The sequence below is a fragment of the Sapajus apella genome, unplaced genomic scaffold (assembly GCF_009761245.1).
Source record: "Sapajus apella isolate SASKATOON/1434 unplaced genomic scaffold, GSC_monkey_1.0 scaffold52, whole genome shotgun sequence".
Classification (NCBI taxonomy): domain Eukaryota; kingdom Metazoa; phylum Chordata; class Mammalia; order Primates; family Cebidae; genus Sapajus; species Sapajus apella.
Window position 1 is genome coordinate 13,131,091 of NW_022436992.1, and position 22,586 is coordinate 13,153,676.

Sequence of the window (22,586 nt, forward strand, 5' to 3'; positions counted from 1 at the left end):
ATATGGATGAAAATATCCAGAACATATCTTTTGCTTTGAGTTTCTCTTATGTAACACCGTGTTTATGAGATTCATCTGTGTGAGTAGGTATAGCTGTAGTTTGTTAATTCTCCTTATTGGGTATTCTAATGTATAAACATACCATAGTTTAATGTTTAACTACCCATTCAATTGTTGGACATTTGGGCTATTTCCAATTTTTGGACATTTGGCTTTCGTAAATAAAGCTGCTTTGAACATTCTTGCATAGTTTTTGTGGGTGGGGACACTCAGTCATCTAGGAGTGGGATTGCTGAGTTACAGAATATATTTATCTCTCAGTTTTATAGAATATTTGCAACATTTTAATGAATGTTATTAACCTCACAGTATAGTGTGGATTAAATTAGGTTGTGGAAAATACTCAATAAGGCCCTTGGCAGACAGGTGTCTGTCAGTACATGTTTAAAAGTGTAAATAAGGCACAACATTCCATTAAGTCTAAGTACCATCAGGGACTTAAACAATTCCCTATTGTTTGTTCATTTAGGTTGCTTTTATCGTGTTGTTGTTTTCTATCGTGATGCAATGAATGATTTTCTTTATGGCAGTTTTCTTCTTTTGAAAATTTACTTTGGTAGATTCTCAGGGAAGATTGAATGGAATCAAAGGATATATGACTGTAAGAACTGTCATTGTTAAAAAGGACTTTGAGGACTTGCTGAAGAGGGGAAAGCAAGAAGAAAGTCTCTCCTACCATGGCTTAGGGGACTGAGATGTGAGGACAGGAGGCTTGTGGGTTTGAGGGAAGAGTGTCTTACAGAGGATGATATGGTAACATAGAATGAAAGATAATTTTTCTAAATGGTGGTATGCCTTAGGACAACTACATATTTAGTCCCTTATAAGAGAAATCGAGTAGTTGGAAAAACAATGGATAATAACCATTAAATGAAGAAAGAGAAACCACATGTGCAAAGATTCACTTTATTTATTCATTCTCCTCCAATATTAGCATAATTAAAGCCAAGAAGGAGGAGGGGAATGAGGTGAAAGATGAGCTGGAGGACAGCAATAGGGGTAGGTCCCTTGTGGGAAAAGGGCCAGAGGCCAAAGGATGGGAGGGGGAGAGGCTGGGACTGAGGAACAGGTGGTGGGCCTGGAGCACCTCTCCCTCTAACACTCTCCTTTACGGAAGCTCTTCGTGAGGGGCGAGCTCAAGCCTTGATGGGTGACCTCACAGGCGTAGACGTTGTGCCTCTGGTAGTCTGTGCTGCTCAGCGTCAGGGTGCTGCTGAGGCTGTAGGTGTTGTCCTTGCTGTCCTGCTCTGTGATACTCTCCTGGACGTTACTCGACTGGACGACATCATCCACCTTCCACTTTACACTGACTTCTTTGGGATAGAAGCCATTCAGCATGCACACAACAGAGGCAGTTCCAGATTTCACCTGCTCCTCAGATGGCTGGAAGATGAAGACAGATGGCACAGCCACATCTCCTGAAGAAAGAAGCGAACAGGATGGTGTTTAAATAACAAAAGTCTGCACTTGGGTGTGTTTTTTGAGATAATCACAGAGCATGTTAGGGACAGACAGAAAACAGCATGCTTATCCTAGATAATTATAGCAATGAGGCCAGGGAGCATATTTAAAATATTGATTTTGAGTTTCTTCCTAGCTTCCCCCTCTTCCTTAAGAAAGTTCTAAATCGTTTTGGTGGAGCTCTCTGCAGCTGTTCCGAGGCCTCTGCATGCTTTTCTGATCTTACCTTTCTTTCATTCAGCTGCCTCTTGCAGTAAACTCAATGCTTTAAGCAAAGAGAGGCCATGTCATCTGACCCCCTCAGAGTTTAGAAGTCGGAACAGGTCTGAAGAAGACCAGGCAGCGGCTGAGTCAAGGAAAGCCTCTGTTTGCTTTTATTTCCCCTGTGCCTCTTCTAGGACTATGATGAGATAGCAAGCCCCCAGGGGTTAATTTGGCTGGGCTGCGCTAAAACCTCCTTGTAGAGCAGGTCCTGAGCCCGGCCTCTGTGCCTTGGTGGTGCCAGCCTCTCCACCTTCTGACTGTGCCAGCAACTCTCTAAGCCCTCCCAAAGGCCTCAAGGCCTGTAACCATATGTGGCAATTTTCAGCCATGCCAGGAGAGGTCAACTGTAATCTTGGCCACCTGCTTAAGAGGAAATGGCTAGCTTCACTTCTGACCCTCAGCAACTGCCAGATGGCCTCTTGGAAATCCCCCTCCACGGGGATTCCAGCCACTGAGTGGGAGAGCAGCAGTTAAAATGAAAAATAAGAATCTTTTGCCAGGAGAAGTCAACAGATAGGGAGAAGTCAACAGATAAGAGGAATAGCTTTTTTTTTTTTTTTAAGCTAAATTCACTGTTAGCCAAGCAGTTTAACATGAAAGACTGAATGAACTTTTATGTTTGATATTTTCTTGTCTTTTAACTTTTTTTACTATTTTTTTTTCCAGATAATTGTATAAAATAACCATGGTAGTAAAATAATGTGATCATTAGAATACAGGCAGGGAAAAACATGCTGTGAAGATACTCCTATCTGGGTGAATTCTGATAGCTTCACATTTTTCATCTGGCATTTAAACATTAAACAACTAATGTATTTGATACAAAAATTATTTCAAGATATCTTATTTGCTTTTAATAGAGTTTTAAAAGTCTTTAAAAGAGTTTTTAAAAAGCTCTAAAATCATTTTGAAATAGTTTAAGACAGTTAGATAGTTCTGAATCGTTGTAAGCTAGTTTTAACAGAGCTTTTAAAGGTCCCTAAAATAGTCCAACTGAGTTGTTGCACACCAGAATAATCCTCCTTAAATATCACTTTTGAAATCAGCTGGGATAAACAATGGCAACATAATGACAAATCATTAAACTATTTTAGAGGTTATGAAATTAAAATATTCAGATTAAAATTTTCCTATCACAGAATTAAGGTACTGAAAAATATGTTTTTTATTAATCACATTGCTATAGGTTTAGATATTTTGTACAACTGAAATATAATCATACACGGGCAGTTACATTTTTGAAAATTAAAAACATGGTCCCAAAGATATCTTATTTTTAAATCAGTTAATATACCCTAATGGTATTTAATGCCATTTAATGCCAGATTCAGTCAAAGTGAATTGATCAAGCCCTGAGTGGCCAGGTTATGGGTGTGAATTTTACCCTGAAAGAATTACATATTTGTTTTTTCAGATTGAGCTTTTGTTATTCGAATACATTTGATGAGAGGATATTGAAATAATTAAATAGCACTGAAAAAAAAAAAGCTTTAAATTCTTTACAATCCCCTAATGGAAATTTTCACTAATGAGCTATCATAATGAATGTGACTTTTCTTTCTGAAGTCTCTAATAAGTTAGTCTTTTCACTGGTTTTCCCAGCTTAGTGCCTATTACATTTCTGTTCTCTTTCCGTTAGTGGCATTATTTGTATCACTGTGCGTCAGGAAAGCTGCCTATGGCAGCGCTAATCCAGCAGACGCGGGGTGGCCGTGGCCGTTAGCGGCAAGGCGGCTGCCCCAGGAGCGCGGTGTCACGGCCACCAAAGCCATTCAATCATGAAAGACCGCGGCTCTGTCTACAGCTCGCGGTGCCGTGGCCTTCTTGGCGGAATAAAAATGTAGACAAGTAGTAACAGAGAGTACTAAAAGAACATACTCTTTAAAATCTTATTTTTTTACAGACCCGTGATCATTTAAAAAATGCAAGTATTTACTTTTTTTGGCATTTCAATACTTTTCTTTGAGCTTTTGGAAATAACCACTTTTCCACCATTATAATATGAGATAATTTCATGTTTAATCTAATGTAGAAATTGTAGTTTTAAAAAATGAGTGCTCTCTGTGAAGCCCTTATTCACATAGAACCTGTCGTTTTGAGTTTATTCGTCATGCAGACTCTAAAAAACGACATTGCTGCTGATTTTCAAGTAAATTGCCTCTTCTACATGGGCAAATAGGTACACTTTACTTTTTCCTAATTTTTCTTAGGGCATGTTATTGATTTTTACAGTTGTCTGACAAAATAATTTATCAAACAAAAGGGAGAAAACAGAATAAGAAATATATTTTTCTACTTTTCTGTATTATACATAATCAGCAACAACCAATACAATATTTGGCAAGAGTGAATAAAAATGAATTTACTTTTGCTCTGTAGAAATTCAAGGGTTCCTTTTTAGTTACACTACTTTTTTTTTTGCTTTGTGTCATTGAGTTTAGAACAATTTAATCTTTTTGTCTCCAAACCCATTTTTGAAGCTGAGTTTAACTTTGGCAATCCATGGTGAATCTGAAATGCCCTCATTTACCCATCTTTACAAAACTCCTATTTAAACCTCTAAAAGTCAATACTGGCAATCAGACCTGAGTTTCAGAAGGCAATAGTGAAAAATTACTTACGTTTAATCTCCATTCGGGTCCCTTGGCCGAAGGTGCTCCACGGTATTAGCTTAATTACTTCCCCCTCAACAAAAATCTCTTTTTGATGTTAATATCACTAGCCTGACTGATGCAGAGAAAACCTTGCGATTTAGATGCCTCATTTAACTGACTAGCTCTTTGCTGTTCCTTAAGATGAACTAATTTTCAGATCCTTATCTATCTGACTTTTTGAAAAGATCTGGTACTCTTTGGAATTTACCTGAGCTAATCTCTCAAACATAAAAACTCCCCAAACTTACAACCTTATAAGAAAAAGCATTAGAAAAGTGCACTTACGTTTGATCTCCACCTTGGTGCCTTGGCCGAAAGTGAGCCACAGTGATGAATCTTACTCTCTCCCCTCAACAAAAACCTCCCTCGAAGCCAATCATGTGAGATAGGCTGCTCACTCAGAGAAAATCTAGCTATTTCTTTTCCATTTCCCCCATGAATCCAGTGATTTGTCTATTTGCTCAGCTTTTTAAGTTGATTTTCTGGTGCCCCGCTATTTACTTCTAGGTTACCAGGTTTATTTAACCAAAATATCACAAAACTTGCACGATGATTCAATGGCACCAAAATCTCACAAATAATTGAGACAGATGTACTTACGTTTGATTTCCACTTTGGTCCCGGGGCCGAAAGTGAATCACAGTGATTCAACTTAACTTCTCCCCTTACAAAAACCTCCCTAAAAAGTCGGCAAGCCTCCTTCCCTCAATGAAGTTATTTTGATTTAGAAATCTTAAAAATTAGCCACAAGCTAGCCTACTGTGGAACATTTTCCCCTCCTCTGTACCTAACTGGGGAATGAAGTTTGTTAGATCCCTGACATCCAACTAATGAAAATCCACGCAAAGAAACACAAAGCAATCCAATTAGACAGAAACAGTGAAGAATCAGCAGAAAAAAGTACTTACGTTTGATGTCCAGCTTGGTCCCTTGGCCGAAAGTGTACACACAATGGTTCCTCTTAACCTCCTTCCTATACAAAAACTCCCTTTCTAACAACTGACCAAGGCTCTGTCCAGAACATGTTATGTTCCCCAGGACATTTTTGAAGCTATCACTTAGACAAGTTATTCTCACCCAATGACTGAATCTTGCTTGCTCTTCATAGAAAATGTACAATCAATTCTCGAGTTTGCCTACAGCTCCATCTCCACATTTTCCCTGAAGGATGTCAGAGTCTGACTGCAGAGTCAGCTTACAGATCACTTCCTAGACACAGGTTACAGAACACACAGACAACCAAGGAAGGAAGTTTAAAGTCTACTCACGTTTGATATCCAGCTTGGTCCCTTTACCGAACGTCCACCACAGTGAAAGCTCTCCATAGTCTTGCTGTACAAAAACCCTTCTCACCAAAGAGGAACAGAGCCCTGGGTTAGCTGCTGAAGTGCAACTCCCTTTTCTGGCAGGTGTGGAAGCCCTGGGGCTTCTCTGACAGCGTGTGTTTATTTTCTTCGGTGAGATCTAAAATCCAAGAGGAGAATATATTTAAGTCTATGGCCTGATGGTTTCTTTCTTTAGCAATTTGCCACCTCTGGACTGCTTATTATTTATTTATTTGTTAGAAAGTAAACTGAGTGTAAATTACAAAGAAAAACAAGCAATTAAAAAATGGCCACTTTTTTTGTTCTTTCTTTTGGGGTGGTCTGGGGAGCCTTTGCAAAGGATAAACTTCATTTAGTGTAATTAGGGAAATCATCAGCTTCTCAGAGAGTAATAATTAAAGTTTGTGGTACTGTTTTAACTTCTCCTTTCCTGCAATGTTATTTTTAAAAAGGTAGACTAAATATATATCAAATTAAGGCTCATAACTTTGAAATACATTTTGAAATGTAACTATGGATGACATATGAAACCAAAGTGAAGATTAATAGGGTAGAAAGTAGACTTGACTTGGTTGGTTTGTCTGTTGTCACAGCACAAGTAGAGCTCAGCTCCTACTGAGCTGAGCCAGGGGCAGGCCATCTTTGGAGCTGTCATGGAGTCCCAGTGTTCCAGAGTGGAACACATATGAAGTTCATGGTAACCTCATCAAGAACACTGAAGACCTTTTCAGCGTTTTCATTTGAGTCCAGCTCTCCGTTTTTGCAGTCTTGTATCACTCTTAACTGTCCATCTCCACCCCTTCCATACATTACTCCCAACTCCCTAAACTCCTCACAGTTTTTCCATGGCATCCAGCTTTTATAAACACTCCCTCTGCTTGGGAACACCTTTGTCCACCTGGATTGGCTTGTGAACTGCTAACTGTCTTTCAAGATTCAACTGAAGAGGGACCTTCTCTCAGATTATTCCTGAGCAGGTGACCTGAATTTACAGAGTACAGAGACAGGTCACTGGGCCTAGAATGCCTACTTATTTTTAATCTGCTTTCAGTTTTTTTCTATCCTACTAAATTATAAGCTATTGGATGTTTTATTTGTCCTGTATTTGGGAGGCTCAGTCCAATATATTTATTTAGCAAATGCTTAACAAACGTTTTCAGATTGAATTAAAAAAAACAATAAATAATTGAAAATCGATAATAGATCAGAGATGCATCATAGACCAAAGACTAATACTGACCACTACAATAGTAAGTTTTACAACAGAAATCATAACTATAATTCTAAAGATTAAAGATAGGTTTATTTGATTCTGTCACTTGCAGCTTTGCTAGTTGCCTTGAACAGCAGAATCAGCTGTTGGTCTTAACAGAAGACGAGGGATGAGAGAGATCAAGTTAGAGGTGGAGAGAAAACATTGGCAAGTGAAATTTAAATGTGCCAACTAGCTGACCAAGGGCATAGTCCTTTTTTACAGGGAATATAAAGTGATTTTCTCTGCAGACATACAAGCAATGCCAATCATAAAGGGTGACATTTATTGAGCACTTACTAAGTGCCAGACATTGTACATGGATCATCACATTTAATAATTCCCAAGACTCTATGAACTAGGAACTAATATTATCCCCTACTTTGTAGGTGCAAAAACTTGAGGGCAGAGAGGTCAAGGAACTGGCTTAAGGCAGTAAGTGGCAGAGCTGGGACCTAAACTCAGAGCCCATGTACTTAACTGCACCATACGCAGATTATACTCCAGGAGTGAAGTTACCCAACGGAAGTAGCAAGCATGGCAGGGAATGCTGGGTTGGGGGAAGGTAAGAGAAACTCATTAGACTGGGATAAGTGTGCCCAGAGATATGTATATAAAGACTATGCATGGAAATATTGTTTAAAAGGTGAAAAACTGAAAAATAACTAAAATCCTCGTTAATAGGAGTTTGGTTAAACTATGATAGAGCTTTACAATGTAGCACAAAGCAGACAATAACAGGAAGATGTAGGTTTCTGTACAGTTACGTGGAAGTGTTTGTGAAAATGCAGGTCACTGAAGAGCATGTGTGATGAGATATCATGATTCCATCTAAATTGATTATATCTGCATATAAATGCAAGCTGATTTTTAAAGGACACATAAATTGTTCTTGGTAGTTATCTCCTGGGATTGCAGAGGAGGAACAATGACACTTTCTCTTCCTACTCTTCTATATATCAGAGATTATTTAATTTTAAAATGGTTATGTGAATATATTCATTTTATAGTTTTTAGAAATAATAAAACTACTATTTTGAAAAAAAGTAAACTCTGACATTGCTTAGTAGCATTCTCAATATTCCTGTGCAATGTATAAACATAACTTTTTAAATGATATGTACATATACGTGTGAGTTTTCTTCATCCAGTACTTTTCTGTAGTCTTTAAATCAAGGCAAAAGCTTTTCTGATTTAGTGTGGGGGATTTGTGTTCCTAAGTGAGCTAATTGAAAATCTAATATAAACAGTGCAACCGAATAGCTATTGTAAAGCAGTATTTTTAACCAACAAAAGATGATTATCCTAAGTACGGTTGTGGCAAAAACGATTTTACTGATCCCATGCAGTGGTGATCTATAGGAATGATTGTCGTGATATTTGCTGTAACGTAAAATGGATCACGAGAAGTGTTTGAGATCCTTAGGATATGTGTGGTTCGTTTTTTGAAAGCAAATCTTGTCTCAGAAGCATCCGTGAGGCTCTGCCAGGATCTACCATTCTACAAAGTATCTATGATGTATGTTGATAAGCTTGATTTGTTGAAGAAAGGCAAAGTGTCAATAAGATGGTCTGAGAGGTTCCTGGATTTCATGTATAAGAGTGATCGAAATAGAATTTCTTGAGGACCATTCCAACCAACTCATTACCGAAACTGCTTTACATTGAACCCTCAGCAAAGTTAGATTATCAGAAAAAAAATTCTGAACTGCTGTGGAGGGGAGAGGAAGAAAAGCCATGGAGGGAGGGAGGCAAGGAGCAGAGAGAGAGAAAGGGAGAGAGAGGAGAGAGAGAGAGAGCGCGAGTACACATTTCAATGCACATCTACACATCATCTTGAACACTACTGATAAGCTATTTTAGCAATGTTCCTTAGGTGTAACTTTTCAAGAAACATCATTTTTGCTTTTTATTTGAGATAATTACTAGCCAATTTAGGAAGTTCCCCTCACATCAGTAACATACAGTAAATCACCCAGTATGTCAGGGAACACAATGGCATAATATTGCCTTTTGCAAGATTTGAGGGATGGCAGTTTCCCTACCTGACTTGGGAGTATCTGTGGCAGATATCCATCTTCAAGTCTGTGGTTCTTTCTCTCTCTGTACGTATTTGAGCTCAGCAGTCATGATGGAGTCCAGAGCATCTTTTTGTGATTTAGCTTGACTTTTTGCTTTAGCTTGACTCCTCCTTAAGATTGTAACTCTGTCATTTTTACATTTTTTTTTTTTTGGTCAAATGCAAGCTGATATCCGACAAGGAGAGGAGGAAATTCTGTGGTTCACATCCAGTGGTGCTTAGAACGTGATTGGTTGTCATTCTTTCCGGAACTTGTCAGGAGTGGATATCTGTCCAGGATCCCCGAGAATCAAGGCTGCCCCGTTAGCCAGGAAGGAGGGAGATAGAGGAGGTCACTTGAGAAAGAGCTGCTTCTTTGCTGCATCAGGGTTGTGTCTGTTTCCTCTCTTATTTGAAGACAGATGAGCTGGCAGAAGCAAAGTCCTCTGTCCAGCCATATGCAAATGAGTGGGCCATAAATATGAAAAGAGATTCTGGTCCCACTCTAGAAAATGTAGATGTTCATCTTGTTTCCAAGAGGACAGTAAGGCTGCGGGTATTTTTTGACTGCCTTCCTTGAGAGAAAGAGAAGAGATAGCAGCAATTGTGTAAGGGTTTACTGGCCTAGGAGGAATTCAGCCATGAAAATGTACATATTCTGTGCTGTGGTTTTTGTTTCATTTTGCAACAGGAATGAATCCCTCAAGCTCTGCCTTAGAGTTCCCTGCCCTCCCCGTCTGCCTACTTTGTACCCAGCCCCTATGTTCTCTTCTCATATTAAGGTGTAGAAACTCAGCATGGGCAATTCCTGTGGTCAGGCTGGCTCTGGATGCAGTTGTAAAGTCAATGAGTTTGGGCTTGGTTCTTCAGACCCCAAAAGCCCTAATAATCCTGGCTGAGGCTAGAGTTCCAAGTCTAAAAGGGAGGATAGGAGGCAGACTGCCCAACAGAAACAACAAATGAACAACAGATGGAAACAAGGAATAATGTGGATTTTTGAGTGCATTAGCATGTCCTCCACTCTTTCAAAACCTCCTTTGCAATGACAGAAGAAATATAAAAATGATAATGAATTTATTTTGTAGTTGGAGAATCATGAGAGGTCCTCTTAGAAGAAAAAATTTGAAGTACATCACAGAGATTTAAAACATGTCATTGAATTCATAGGGAAACTGGAATTTAGAATCTTATTCCATTGCAAAAATAGGAGGAGCCCTTGAAGCTGCCAGTTCTAGTTTTATCCACAGAGCCTCAGAAAAACCATACTTCAGAGTTATCAGGGGCCGGGAATGGTGATGGGTGGGCAGTGGAGAGTGGAATAACACCTGGGTCATCTCTCTGCTGGTTATAAACAGCTTGGCCCTCATGCCTCAAGTGGTGGGAATAGTGATTGAAAGAAAAAGGGGCCAGGTTAATAGGCGTTCAATAGTAATGGGATTAAAAAAAACCTCCCATATCACTAGAAGGAAAAGAAATTGACAAAAAGAATAAACCAATCTAGCAAAATTCGCAAAAAGTGAATAAAAAATCAAGAGACAAGCATAATAGGTAAAAATACAAAATAAGTTTGAAGGAACAAGTCAAAATATACAGTCACAAACTATCATGAATGTTAAACTATCACGAATGTTAAATTATTTCAAACTTTAAAATAAAAATAAAGCAAAAAAGACAACTGTATTCTTTCAAGGACATTTGATTCACTAGAGAAACAGTTTGTTTGCTTTCTATTTATGATTGATTAAAAACTAGATTGCAAAAAGTTAGATGTTAACCTAGAGAAAACTTTATGAAAGTTTTTCTATTTTTATCTAGTAGAGAAGTTAACCCCAGTGCTTGTGATTTTATTGCTCCGTAGGATGTTAATAAGTTGTATCTCTTATTTAGCAAACTTATTCCAACATTAGTAGGGGTGTGTGTGTGTGTGTGTATGTATACTTACACATATAGGCGTGTGCATATATGTTCATATGTATGTGTATAGGTATATATGTATATATGTGTATACTAGCAAATTATAAAGTTTAAACCATGGATAAGGAGGTACCGTATCATCTCCTTATCCATGGTTTTGCTTTCTGGGGTTTCACTTACCTGTAATTAACTGTAGTCTAAAAATATTCAATAGAAGATTCTAGAAATAAGAATTTACTCATTTTAAATTGTATGCCTTAGTAGCTTGATGAAATCTCATGCCCTTCTGCTTCATCCCAGCCTGGGACTGAATTATCCCTTTGTCCAGATTCTCCATGCTGTCTACACTTACCCTCCTATTTAGATGCTTAGTAGCCCTCTTGGTCATCAGATTGACTGCCATGATGTCCTAGTGTTTGTGTTCAAGTAACTCTTATTTTATTGAATTGTTCTATTTTATTATGAGTTATTGTTGTTAATCTCTTACTATGACTTATTAATACATTTTATCATAGGTAAGTGGGAAAAAACAGCCTCTATAGGGCTGTGCACTAGCATCCATTGGGAGGAGAATTTTGCTAAAGTTAGTACAGAGAAGACTGTCCAGAAGAAACAATTTTCTGGCTGGGAGCAGTGGCTCATTCCTGTAATCCCAGCATTTTGGGAGGCTGAGGCAGGAGGATCATAAGGTCAGGAGTTTGAGACCAGCCTGGCCAACATAGTGAAACCCCATCTTTACTAAAAATACAAAAAATTAGCCAAGCATGGTGGCAGGCACCTGTAATCCCAGGTATTTGTGAGGCTGAGGCAGGAGAACTGCTTGAACTGGGGAGGTGGAGGTTGCAGTGAGCTGAGATCATGACTTTGCACTCCAGCCTGGGTGACAGTGCAAGATTCTGTCTAAAAAAAAAAAAAAAGAATTTTCTATACTTACCACCTTTTTTCTGTTTGATATCTTCATGTAAGTCTCAGTGTTACGATCTGTCTCCCCACCTCAATCACTGCCCTCTGTCTCTAGAAGGAAATTCCCCTTAGGCTGAGGCTAGCATGGTGCTAGACAGGAGAGATCCAGTACCCACTCTGGAAAATTTCATAAGATGTCCGGTTCTTTACCTTCTTCAGGGACCTTTTATCATATCTCATATGCCCATGGCATTTGTCACTGCCATCTGCACAACACTGAACTCCAGCAACATTAGCTGAGAAGAGACAGAGAGAGAGAGAGAGAGAGAGAGAGAGAGAGAGAGAGAGAGAGACAGAGAGAGAGAGAGAGAGAGAGAAAGAGAGAAAGTCATTTGTTGATTGAGACACAGAAATTATAATTTTTTCCTAATTAAATTATATACCCAGGTAGCTGCAATATGATACAATCCCAAATACACATATTTATTAAATATGATTCAAAGAGCAATTATTGAGTACTTAGTATCAAGGCACAATGTAAAATAAATGGAAAATTACTGGTGATTGTCATGCCTTTCTGTGGGACTCAACTCCCTTTGGTTGGAGGTGCTGTGTGGGAGTATATGGGCTCCAATCAGGTGGTCCTGAGGGAGCAAAATGCTACTGTTGGAGGTTAAATATGAAGGGAAATAGCAGTAGGCATCGGATAGCATAGAATGAAAACAAAAGTGCATATACTTCTAGTGTCTATTTTACAGATTCCTTTTTTTTTTTTTAATTTTTATTTCTATTTTTTAACTAGGTCAAACTCCCAACTTGTAACTTGGAAATTCAGGTCATAGGATGCCCTGTTATTTATAAGGTATCCAGCAACAATGTGTGGAACAGAATATTTAACTATTAAAAAATTTACATTAGGTTGTTGCAAAATTAATTGCCCTTTCCTTCCTTCCTTCCTTCCTTCCTTCCTTCCTTCCTTCCTTCCTTCCTTCCTTCCTTCCTTCCTTCCCTCCTTCCTTCCTTCCCTCACTCCCTCACCCCCTTCTCTTTCTTTTCTTTCCCCCCTCCCCTCCCCTCTCCTCCTCTCCCCTCCCCTCTCCTCCTCTCCCCTCCCCTCCCCTTCCCCTCCCTTCTTTCTTGTTGTGTTCCAGGACTATTTAGTGTCATCTGCAGCTCCCAGAAAAATAATTCTGTCTTGAAGGATAGCCGGGGCAGGGATACTGCTCTCCCTGCTCTGCGCTCTAGTGGCAGGGTGGCTCAGCTCCAGCTGCCAGGCCCCGTTTCCCAGGGGATGGCATTCTGTCTTCTCAACAAGAACAAAATAAGTGCTTAGTAAATATAAGCTGCCTTCAGCTTTTAGTATATGTGTAATCATAAATATAAATTTGTTTAAAACCCCAATTATTCTGATGTTCTCCCTAGCTAACCAAACTTAAAATGTGTATTTGGACTTGAATTTCCCACTCAAGGGTGTTACTAGTTTCTTTATAGTTGTAGCTGCCTTTTGTTTTGTTTTTGAAAATTAAAAAAAAAATACATAAGGGGCTTTTGCTTCCTGAAAGTTGGAGTAGAATTATTTTTACCTATTTCTCTCAAGTAAAATAAAAATCCTGGGCATTGTAGGTAAAGGAAACTTATGAAGACTCTGGAAGGTGGAGAGAAGGCAGACCAGTTAGAAACACTGGGACCCTAGGAGCGATCCAGCAGTGCATTCCCTGGGCTTTCTTTTTGCCTCATCCATTCCAGACTTGGTTCTGGAGAAGCTGTCAACCCAGAAACACCAGCAGGTCCAGAAAAACAAAAAGCCCTAATAAGATCTGACTCTCTCTGACCAAAGGACAAAGAAAGGGGGAGCCCAGTAAAACAATTGTTAGGCAATAACTAACTGCTTGGCTCCATTCAAAACACCGTGAGAGACACCCTAACTTCTCCTTCCTGAGTGAAATAAGATGAAGTCTGCTGGGATAGGTTTAAATGAGATCCAACGTCTCATAATGCAATACTCCAAAGTCCAGATTTCAACTGAAAACCACACAACCCACCAGGGACCAGGAAAATCTCAACTTAAAATGAGACAGTTAAGAGGTGCTAATACCGATATGACAGAGATGTTAGAATTATCTGACAAGAATGTTAAAGCTGACATCATAAGAACACATCAAACTCAAAAACATCATCAATGAGTAAGATCATAAATCAGCATTGCTAGAACACTCCAACCAGCACCAACAGAATTCATATTCTTTTCAAGTGCCCATGGAACGTATACCAGGATTGTCATATACTGGGCCATGTAACAAACCTCAACAAATTTAATAGAAGTGAAATCACACGACGTGTGTTCTCTGACCACTTGGAATCAAACTGGAAATTAATAATTAAAAAAACTGGGAAAAATTCCATACCCTTGGAAATGAAACAACACACTTCTAAGCAATCCATGGGAAGTTTCAAGGACAATAAAAAATTATATACTGAATAGAATAAAACTGAAGATACAACATATTATAATGTAGAGGATACAGCAGAAGCCCAAAGAAATGAAAACTTATCACAGAAAAATGAAGACTACATCAGCACAAAAACATAAATAATACACAACTATTCATAGAAGTTTTATTTGTATTAACAAAACTGGAATCAGTCAAAATGTCCTACAATAGATTAATGGTGAAACAAACTGTGGTACATCCATCCCGTGGAATATTAGTATTAAAAAGTAGTGAATTGAGCACAGTGGCTCACACTTATAATCCCAGCATTTTGTGAAGTAGAGGTGGGAAAATTGCTTGACCTAGGAGTTTGAGACCAGTATGGGCAACAAAGTGAGACCATGTCTCTAAAAAATAAAAAAAAAATTAGCTGTGTGTTGTGCCCTGTGCCTGTAGTCCTAGCTACTTGGGAGGCTGAGGCAGGAGGATGCTTGCGCCCAGAAGTTCGAGGCTATGATCTTGACACTGCACTCCACCCTCTGTGACAGAGTGAGACTCTGTCTCTAAAAAGAATTAAAAAAATAGTGAGCTGTTGATACACACAACTTGAATGAATCTGAGGGGTATTATGCTGAGTAAAAAGGTCACATATTGCATGATTCCATTTACATAATATTTTTGTCTTTTCAAAAATATTGCAAGGGGTTCTTCTTGGTTGCAGGGTGTATGCATTTTTCAATTCACAAATTGGTCTCAAATTCGTGTATGAAGTTACATTCCTACATTTGCAATGATAGGTCCTCCATGGAGTTTCCTCACTCTAAATCATCTCCAATACTTGATATTACCAGGCTTTTTCATTTTTTTGCCAGTCAAATGGGCAATACATTGTATTTCATTTTTGGTTTAAAATTATTCTTTGTGTTTTCTGATCACTCCTGAGGCTGATCATTTAAAAAAGTTTAATGGTCATTAGGGTGAATTGTGTTAGGGTGTTGTGAATTGCCTATTCTTAAGGTATGCCCACTTTTTTATTGAGTTGCTTATTATTGTTATTTTAAAAAATTATTTCATAGAAGTTTCCAATCTTTCTCCCCCCTGTTATTCTTTAATAACAGAATCTCAATTTTTTACAAGGTAACAGTGTCCCAGCCGAAAATCTAACTGCCCTGCTTCTTTGCAGTTAGGACTGATGAGACATAATCTGAAATTTGTTGTATATTTCTGGAAAAAATTTGCTTGATTGACAGAGGCATCACTGCTCATTTAACCTTTGTGTTCTGTTTTCTTATGTCTGGAACTTGGCAGAAGTGCCATCTTGCAGGATAAAAGTAATAAACCAGAGTGGAGGAGCAGGCAGGGAAAGGACTCAGGTCCTGCAGCAGCTGTCTAGCTCTGAACCACCTGCCTCCAAGTCAGCATTGGTGAGAAAAATGTACCTCTTTATCTGATCAGGTTCCTCTAGTTAGATTTCAACTACATGTAACTGAGTGAATACTGATGAATACTGAATAATGAATACTGGTACAACTTTCTAATATTTTCTCTTAGAGTTCTGTATTGAAGTTTATAAATAAGTTTAGTCTATACCTTTCTTTTTCATTTTCAGTCTTTGATTTTGAGTTCAAGATAGTTCCTATGATGTGATTTATGTTTCTAAATAATGACATTTACCGTCTTTCACTATTTCCTGGAATTAGAAAAAAATCGGTTATTATTTTTTTATTTATTTTTTGGGTTTTGGTAAAACTTAACCATATGTTTAGCAGGATCTGGACTTTGATTTAAGCAAACTTAGAGTGAAAACAATTTGAAGACAATCAAGGAAACTTGAATAGGAAATGGATGTTAGATATTAGGGAATTACTCTCAATTATGATAGGAACCATAATGAAACGGTGGTTATTTTTTAAAAGTCCTTATCAGTTGGCAATGTATTAATGATTGGTTTAAAAATACTGCATGTGTCTGTGTGTGAGGGTGACAGTACAGACAGCAATTGGCTGAGTGGCGGTAGTTGAGACGAGATTGGCAAAATGTTAATTTGTGAAGCTTGGGGTTTATTATACTATTTGTGTATACTTGTAAATAGTTGAACATTTCTATAAGCATTAAAAATGAAATTAAAGTGGTCTCGTGTTGCTGACTGTGACTGTCACACTCTGTCAGTAGATGGCAGTGTTGTATAAACCATGAGCATACATAGGCCTAATGGCTACATTGTGCTTGCTAAGTAACAAAAGCGATGATAAAATATAAGGCAGGTCAGATTTTCTTGCTTTTAGACAAACGGCATGGTAAGATTAGAGTAAAGAACAGGCACAGAGTAATCATAAATTATTTTTAAAATTCTAAGTGATTTACTAAAGTCTTATAGGGAAGTCAGGTAGAAAAGTACATGAACCCCCCGTAAACCTGTATACCTATTACAACTATAAAATCATTTGGCCTTTCTCACTCTCTCTTTCTCAACCTCCCCTTATCTGCATTTTAAATCAGTATTTTCATACATATATATTTGCAAAACCTTATTGATTTTATTGATGAAAATGATTTGGAATTTGCTTTAAAAACTTGTATGGTAAACATAAATATTTTTCTGTATTTCTTTTTACCCAGCTTTTAACTGGCATAGTTCAGTCTATGAAAAGAGCTCCATATTTTAAAGGGTTTCTAACTATGAAAACAGGCAACATTTCATAGACAATAAAATGTCTTTCAACTAATAATATCATTGTATTTTAACGCAGGTTATATACAATAATAGCTTTGAGAAGCAGTTGTAGAATTTGATATGCAGAAAATAATACAGACCTTATCACTGGGCGAACCTATGGTGGAATCATTTTTTGTGTGGTTGTGGATAAATTACTTATTCTTTCTGAACTCCTGTTTGTATATATCTATTTTAAAGCCTATAATTTGGGCATCCTCATAAAGTAGTGAAGTCTGAAATCAGACAATGAATGTAAGAGAGAGAGTTTTCCTTCTCAGCAAGAGAAGATTACTCTGAAATTTATGTCCAAGTTAGACGGTTTCTATTTTGCCTCTTACTCCTAAAATATTTGGGTTTAATTAAAAATTTACAGTGAAATTAAAAAAAATAAAAATAAAAATAGAAAATCAGACTGAGATAAAATAACAGTGGTAATCATAAATATCAAACTAGGGGTCTATTTTGATCTAAAAAAGAAAAAAAAGATAATTTGAATGTCATAAAAATTAAACTTCTGCTCTTCAAATGGCATGTTAAGAAAGTAAAAGGAGCCACTCGTTGGGAGAACATATTCATAAAACACAAACGTGAGAAAGAAATTGTATGCAGAATATACAAAGAACTCTTACGGTCCTTAGTAATAACACCCCAATAAAAACTTTACCCAAAATTTGAACAGCTATTTCATCAGAGAAGGTATATAGTGAAGTTACAGTATCAGGCTCGAGCAAGTGGAACGCTCATTCATTGCTGATGGGAGTGCAAAACAGCACGGGCACTTTGGAAGACAGTTTGGCAGTTTCTTATAAACATACATTTACCTGATGACTCCGCAGTCCCAAAGCTAGGTATTTACCCAAGTGAAATGAAACTGTAAGTTCACACAAAAACTTGTACTTAAATGTTTACAGCAACTTGACTCTTAGCAGCCAAAAATTAGAAATGGCCAAATGTCTTTAAATTGGTAACTAGATAAACAATTTGTGGCATATCCATACAATGGAATACTACTCAACAATAGAGGGTGAACTAGTGATACATGAAATAGGGTGGAACTCAAATGCATTCTGCTAAGTGAACAAAACCACATCAAAAGGCTTCACATTGCATGGCTCCATTTATATGACATTCAGAAGTTGGTAAACAATCGGATCAGAAAAAAACCAGTGGCTGGAGGTGAAGGAAGAGGCACAAAGGAAATTTAAAGGATGATGGACCCGCCCTAAATCTTGAATGTGGTCGTGATTACATAGCTATGCATTTGCCAAAGCTTATAGAAATATATATACACCAAAAAGTGGCTTTTATTGTAACTTATACCTCAGTAAACCTCACTTAAAATAACCAGTTTTTGATTGAACATAGGATCTGGTTCTGAGCTTCTTGGAAACTGATTAAAAAAAGATAATGTGTTAAATTACTGATTAAAAACAGATAAAACTACTGATTAAAAAAGATAATGTGTTAAGTTACTTGGAAACTGATTTTAAAAAGATAATGTGTTAGCTTTTGTCTAGGGGAAAAATATTCTAGTTTCTAAGTGTGACTGAATGTTATTCTGAATCAAAGTTGAAGTCAATTTCTATCTTGGGGCATTGCATAGGAGCTGCCAAATGGATAATATTGGGGCATTGCATAGGAGCTGCATCGGATAATATTCTCAGTAGTAATTTGATAGAAAATACAAAACAGACTTTTTAAAAACTTGTGTAAATTGTGGTACAGATGTAGTTTTGTTACATGGCTATATTGTGTCCTGGTGAACTCTGGGCTTTTAGTGTATCTGTCACCCAAATAATATACATTGTATGCATTTAGTATTTTCTCATCACTCAACCTCTTTACACCCTTCCACCCTTCTCAATCTCCAGTGTTTATCATTCCACGCTCTATGTCCATGTGTGCACATTATTTAGCTCCCACTTATAAGTGAGAACACGTGACATTTGACCTTCTGTTTCTGAATTATCCACTTAAGATAATGACCTCCAGTTTCAGCCACATTGCTGCAAAAGACATGGTTTCATTCTTTTCTTTATAGCTGAATAGGATTTCATTGTGATACACACACACACACATTTTCTTTATCCAATCATCTGTTGATGGACACTTGGGTTGATTCCATATCTTTGCTGTTGTAAATAGTGTTGCAATAAACATGTGAGTGCAGATTTTTTTTTATATAATAATTTTCTTTCTTTTCGGTAGATATCCAGTAGTGATTGCTGAATCACATGGTAGTTTTATTTTTAGTTCTTTGAGAAATCTCCGTACTGTTTTCCATAGAAGTTGTACTAATTTACATTCCCACTAATAGTGTGTAAGTATTCCCTTTTCTCTGCATTCTTGCCAACATGTTATTTTTTGATGTTTTAATAGTAGCTACTCTGACTGCTGTAAGATAATATATCCTTGTGGTTTTAACTTGCAATTCTCTAATGATTAGCGATTTGAGCATTTGTTTTTGTATGCTTGTTGGCCATTTGTATACTGTATTAGTTTGTTCTTATGCTGCTAATAAAGACATACCCAACAGTGGGTAATTTATAAAGAAAAAGAGATTTAATGGACTCAGTTCCACATGGCTGGGGAGGCCTCACAATCGTGGCAGAAAGCATAGAAGCAAAGGCACGTCTTACATTGAGAGAGGCAAGAGAGTGTGTGCAGGAGAACTCCCCTTATAAAACCATCAGATCTCGTAGGACTTATTCACTATCACGAGAACAACACGCGATAAACCGGCCCCCATGATTCAATTACTTCTTACTGAGTCACTCCCATGATATGTGGGGATTATTACAACTTAAGGTGAGATTTGGGTGGGGACACAGAGCCAAACCATATTATATAACTTCTTTTGAAAAATGTCTATTCATGTCCTTTGCCCACTTTTTGGTGGGGTTATTATTTTGTTGTTGTTGAATTGTTTGTGCTCCTTATAAATTCTGGATATTAGTTCCCTGCAGAATGCATAGTTAGCAAATATTTTCACCCATTCTGCAGATTGTCTGTTCACTCTATTGATTATTTCTCTGGCTGTTTAGAGCTTTCTAGTTTAATTAAGTGCTGTTTGTCTATTTTTGTTTTTGTGCTTGTGCTTTTGAGATCTTAATCCTGAATTCTTTGCCTAGATCAATGTCCAGAAGCATTTTTACAAGGTTTACTTTTAGTATTTTTGTAGTTTCAGGTCTTTAATCCATCTTGAGTTGACTTTTGTATTTGGTGAAAGACAGGGGTCTAGTTTCATTCTTCTGCATATGGCAATTCAATTTCGCCAGTACTCTCTATATGACTATTTCTTTTATAAATGTTGACTGTGAATAGAGAGCCTCAGATGGTAAAGCTGATGTGTGGCTTGGGAATCAGGTGGACTGTCCATCTGTGATCTCAGAGGGTGGACTCCTAGGCATCCACCTTGATAAATTTAGCATAGCTGACGGCACACTTTTAGATTTGTGTGCTCATGAACCCTTAGATGCAGTTTCAGAGCTGAATAGATTCATTCTATTGCAAACCAACATGTTGATTTATTCATCTGTGCCTAGAAATCTAACTATCCTGTAAACTTGATGACAGCATCCTCTGGCCAACATGTTTCTTTCTAGTTAGAAGTGTGGTATGTTCGATGGAGCATCAACTTAGACACAGAATTAGAATCCTAACGCTGCATCTTATGAGCTGCGTGTGACACTAGGTAAATTACTTAACTGTCTCCAAGCCTCAAATTTCTCATCTGAAATGTAGAAATAATAACATTTGTCTTATAAAGTTGCTGTGAGGAGTAAATAAAATACTGTATATGAATTACTTATATACATGTCCCTGGGCATGTAAGTTCTTAGTAAGTACTGATTTTTGTTGGTTAGATCCAGTTACAGGGGAAGCAAATTTACAGATACATGGTTCATTAGCAACAGATTTTCTGGATTATTGTCCTGCACACAGTAACCAGACTGATCTTTAAAAATTATAAACAAGAAACAAGTCAAATTATTCCCCTGCTTAAACTCTCTGAGGGTTTCTTATTGCACTTAAAAACTCATTGTCATGATCCTAGGCCAACATCTGTGGTGTCCGTCTTTGGCTGCTGTGCATAGAATCTCCTGGAGAACTTTGAAAACTACTGGTGCCCAGATTGATGCCTAGAGATTCTGAAAAGCCTGGTCCATGTGGGGACTGGGCACTGAGACTTTCATGAGCTCTCTAAGTGGCTCCAGTGTGATCTTGCCCTGAGCCTTCCCTCCTGTCTAACTGTTTCTTATTGGGCCTTCTCTCCTTTCCTGCTCCTATTACCAGGACCTCCCTTCTAATCTTTGCGCTGAGCTCTTCCTTCAGGACCTAAAGCTTCTTCATTACTGAGCCAGGTGGTACCACCCCTTCCATGTCAAGCTCACATTCCATCTTCGTTATGACTCTGGTCCCTGGTCAGAACCTGGAGTTCTCTTTTCCTTCAGGAAGCTGGGGCTTGGAGGGCTGGGACTTCACCATCAGTTTTTTGCTCTTGGTTGTAGTTGGAACCTCATGCATTTTCATGTATGGATTACACTGTTTGCAGGAACCATCTGATCTTCACAGTGAAGAGGGAAGTCTTAGGTGTTCAAAATTCATGTTGCTTGCTATTGGAGCCCCTGATACATGGCTCAGACTATGGTGAGGTGAGTGAGGCATTGCCTTCGTCATAAAATTTAAGGAGGTTCCCCAACCTCAATAGTCAAGATAAAGAATATTTTAATGCAATATTGAAAAAATCAAAATTAATGCAAAAAATCCTTGATGAAACAAATCAGAATTTAAGTCAATTCTGGGTCTATCTAGTGAATAAAGAGATATCAATAGGGACTGCTTTATTTTATTATATTTTTATTTAATTATTATTATTATTTTTGAGATGGAAGTCTTGGTCTGTTGCCCAGGCTGGAGTGCACTGGGACAATCTTGACTCATTGCAACATCTGGTTTCTGAGTTCAAGCAATTCTCCTGCCTCAGCCTCCCGAGTAGCTGGGATTGCAAGTGCCTGCCACCACACCTGGCTAATTTTCTATTTTTAGTAGGTGTAGGGTTTCACCATGTTGGCCAGTCTGGTCTTGAATTTCTGACCCTAAGTGATCTACCCGCCTTGGCTTCCCAAAGTGCTGGGATTACAGGTGTGAGCCAACACGCTCAGCCAGTGACTGTTTTATATTTGTGGTTAAGGGGTATTCGAGGAACAATTTGAGTCTGTTCTGCTTTCTTGGGTTGTGTTTCTCAAATTGGCTTATGAGGATTTCCAGCGATGTAAATTTTGTGATGAAAATATTTTATAGTAAAGCAACACATGGCCATATTGCAGAAAGAAATGGCAAAATTTTATGAAATTTTAAAATAAATCAAGTTCAACTACTGGAGAGGCTGAGGCAAGAAGATCGCTTGAGCCCGGGGGTTGGAGGTTACAGTAAGCCATGCATTCGAAAGCCGAACAGAATCAAATTATCCCTCGAATGCGCTACAGCCACAATATAAAACAGTCACTACTGATATCTTTTTACTAGATAGATCCTGAATTGTC

The 22,586-nt window shown here is 37.9% G+C and overlaps 1 gene segment (V, D, J or C); it reads right to left on the reverse strand.

Annotated features, from left to right (window-relative positions):
* Positions 1-950: 950 nt before the first annotated feature.
* The window catches only part of LOC116526975, a 315,897-nt gene continuing 294,261 nt past the window's right edge, over positions 951-22,586 (reverse strand). Inside the window, 2 exon segments of the V gene segment in view lie at positions 951-1,478; positions 5,348-5,385. Coding sequence covers positions 1,156-1,478; positions 5,348-5,385 — 361 coding nt within the window.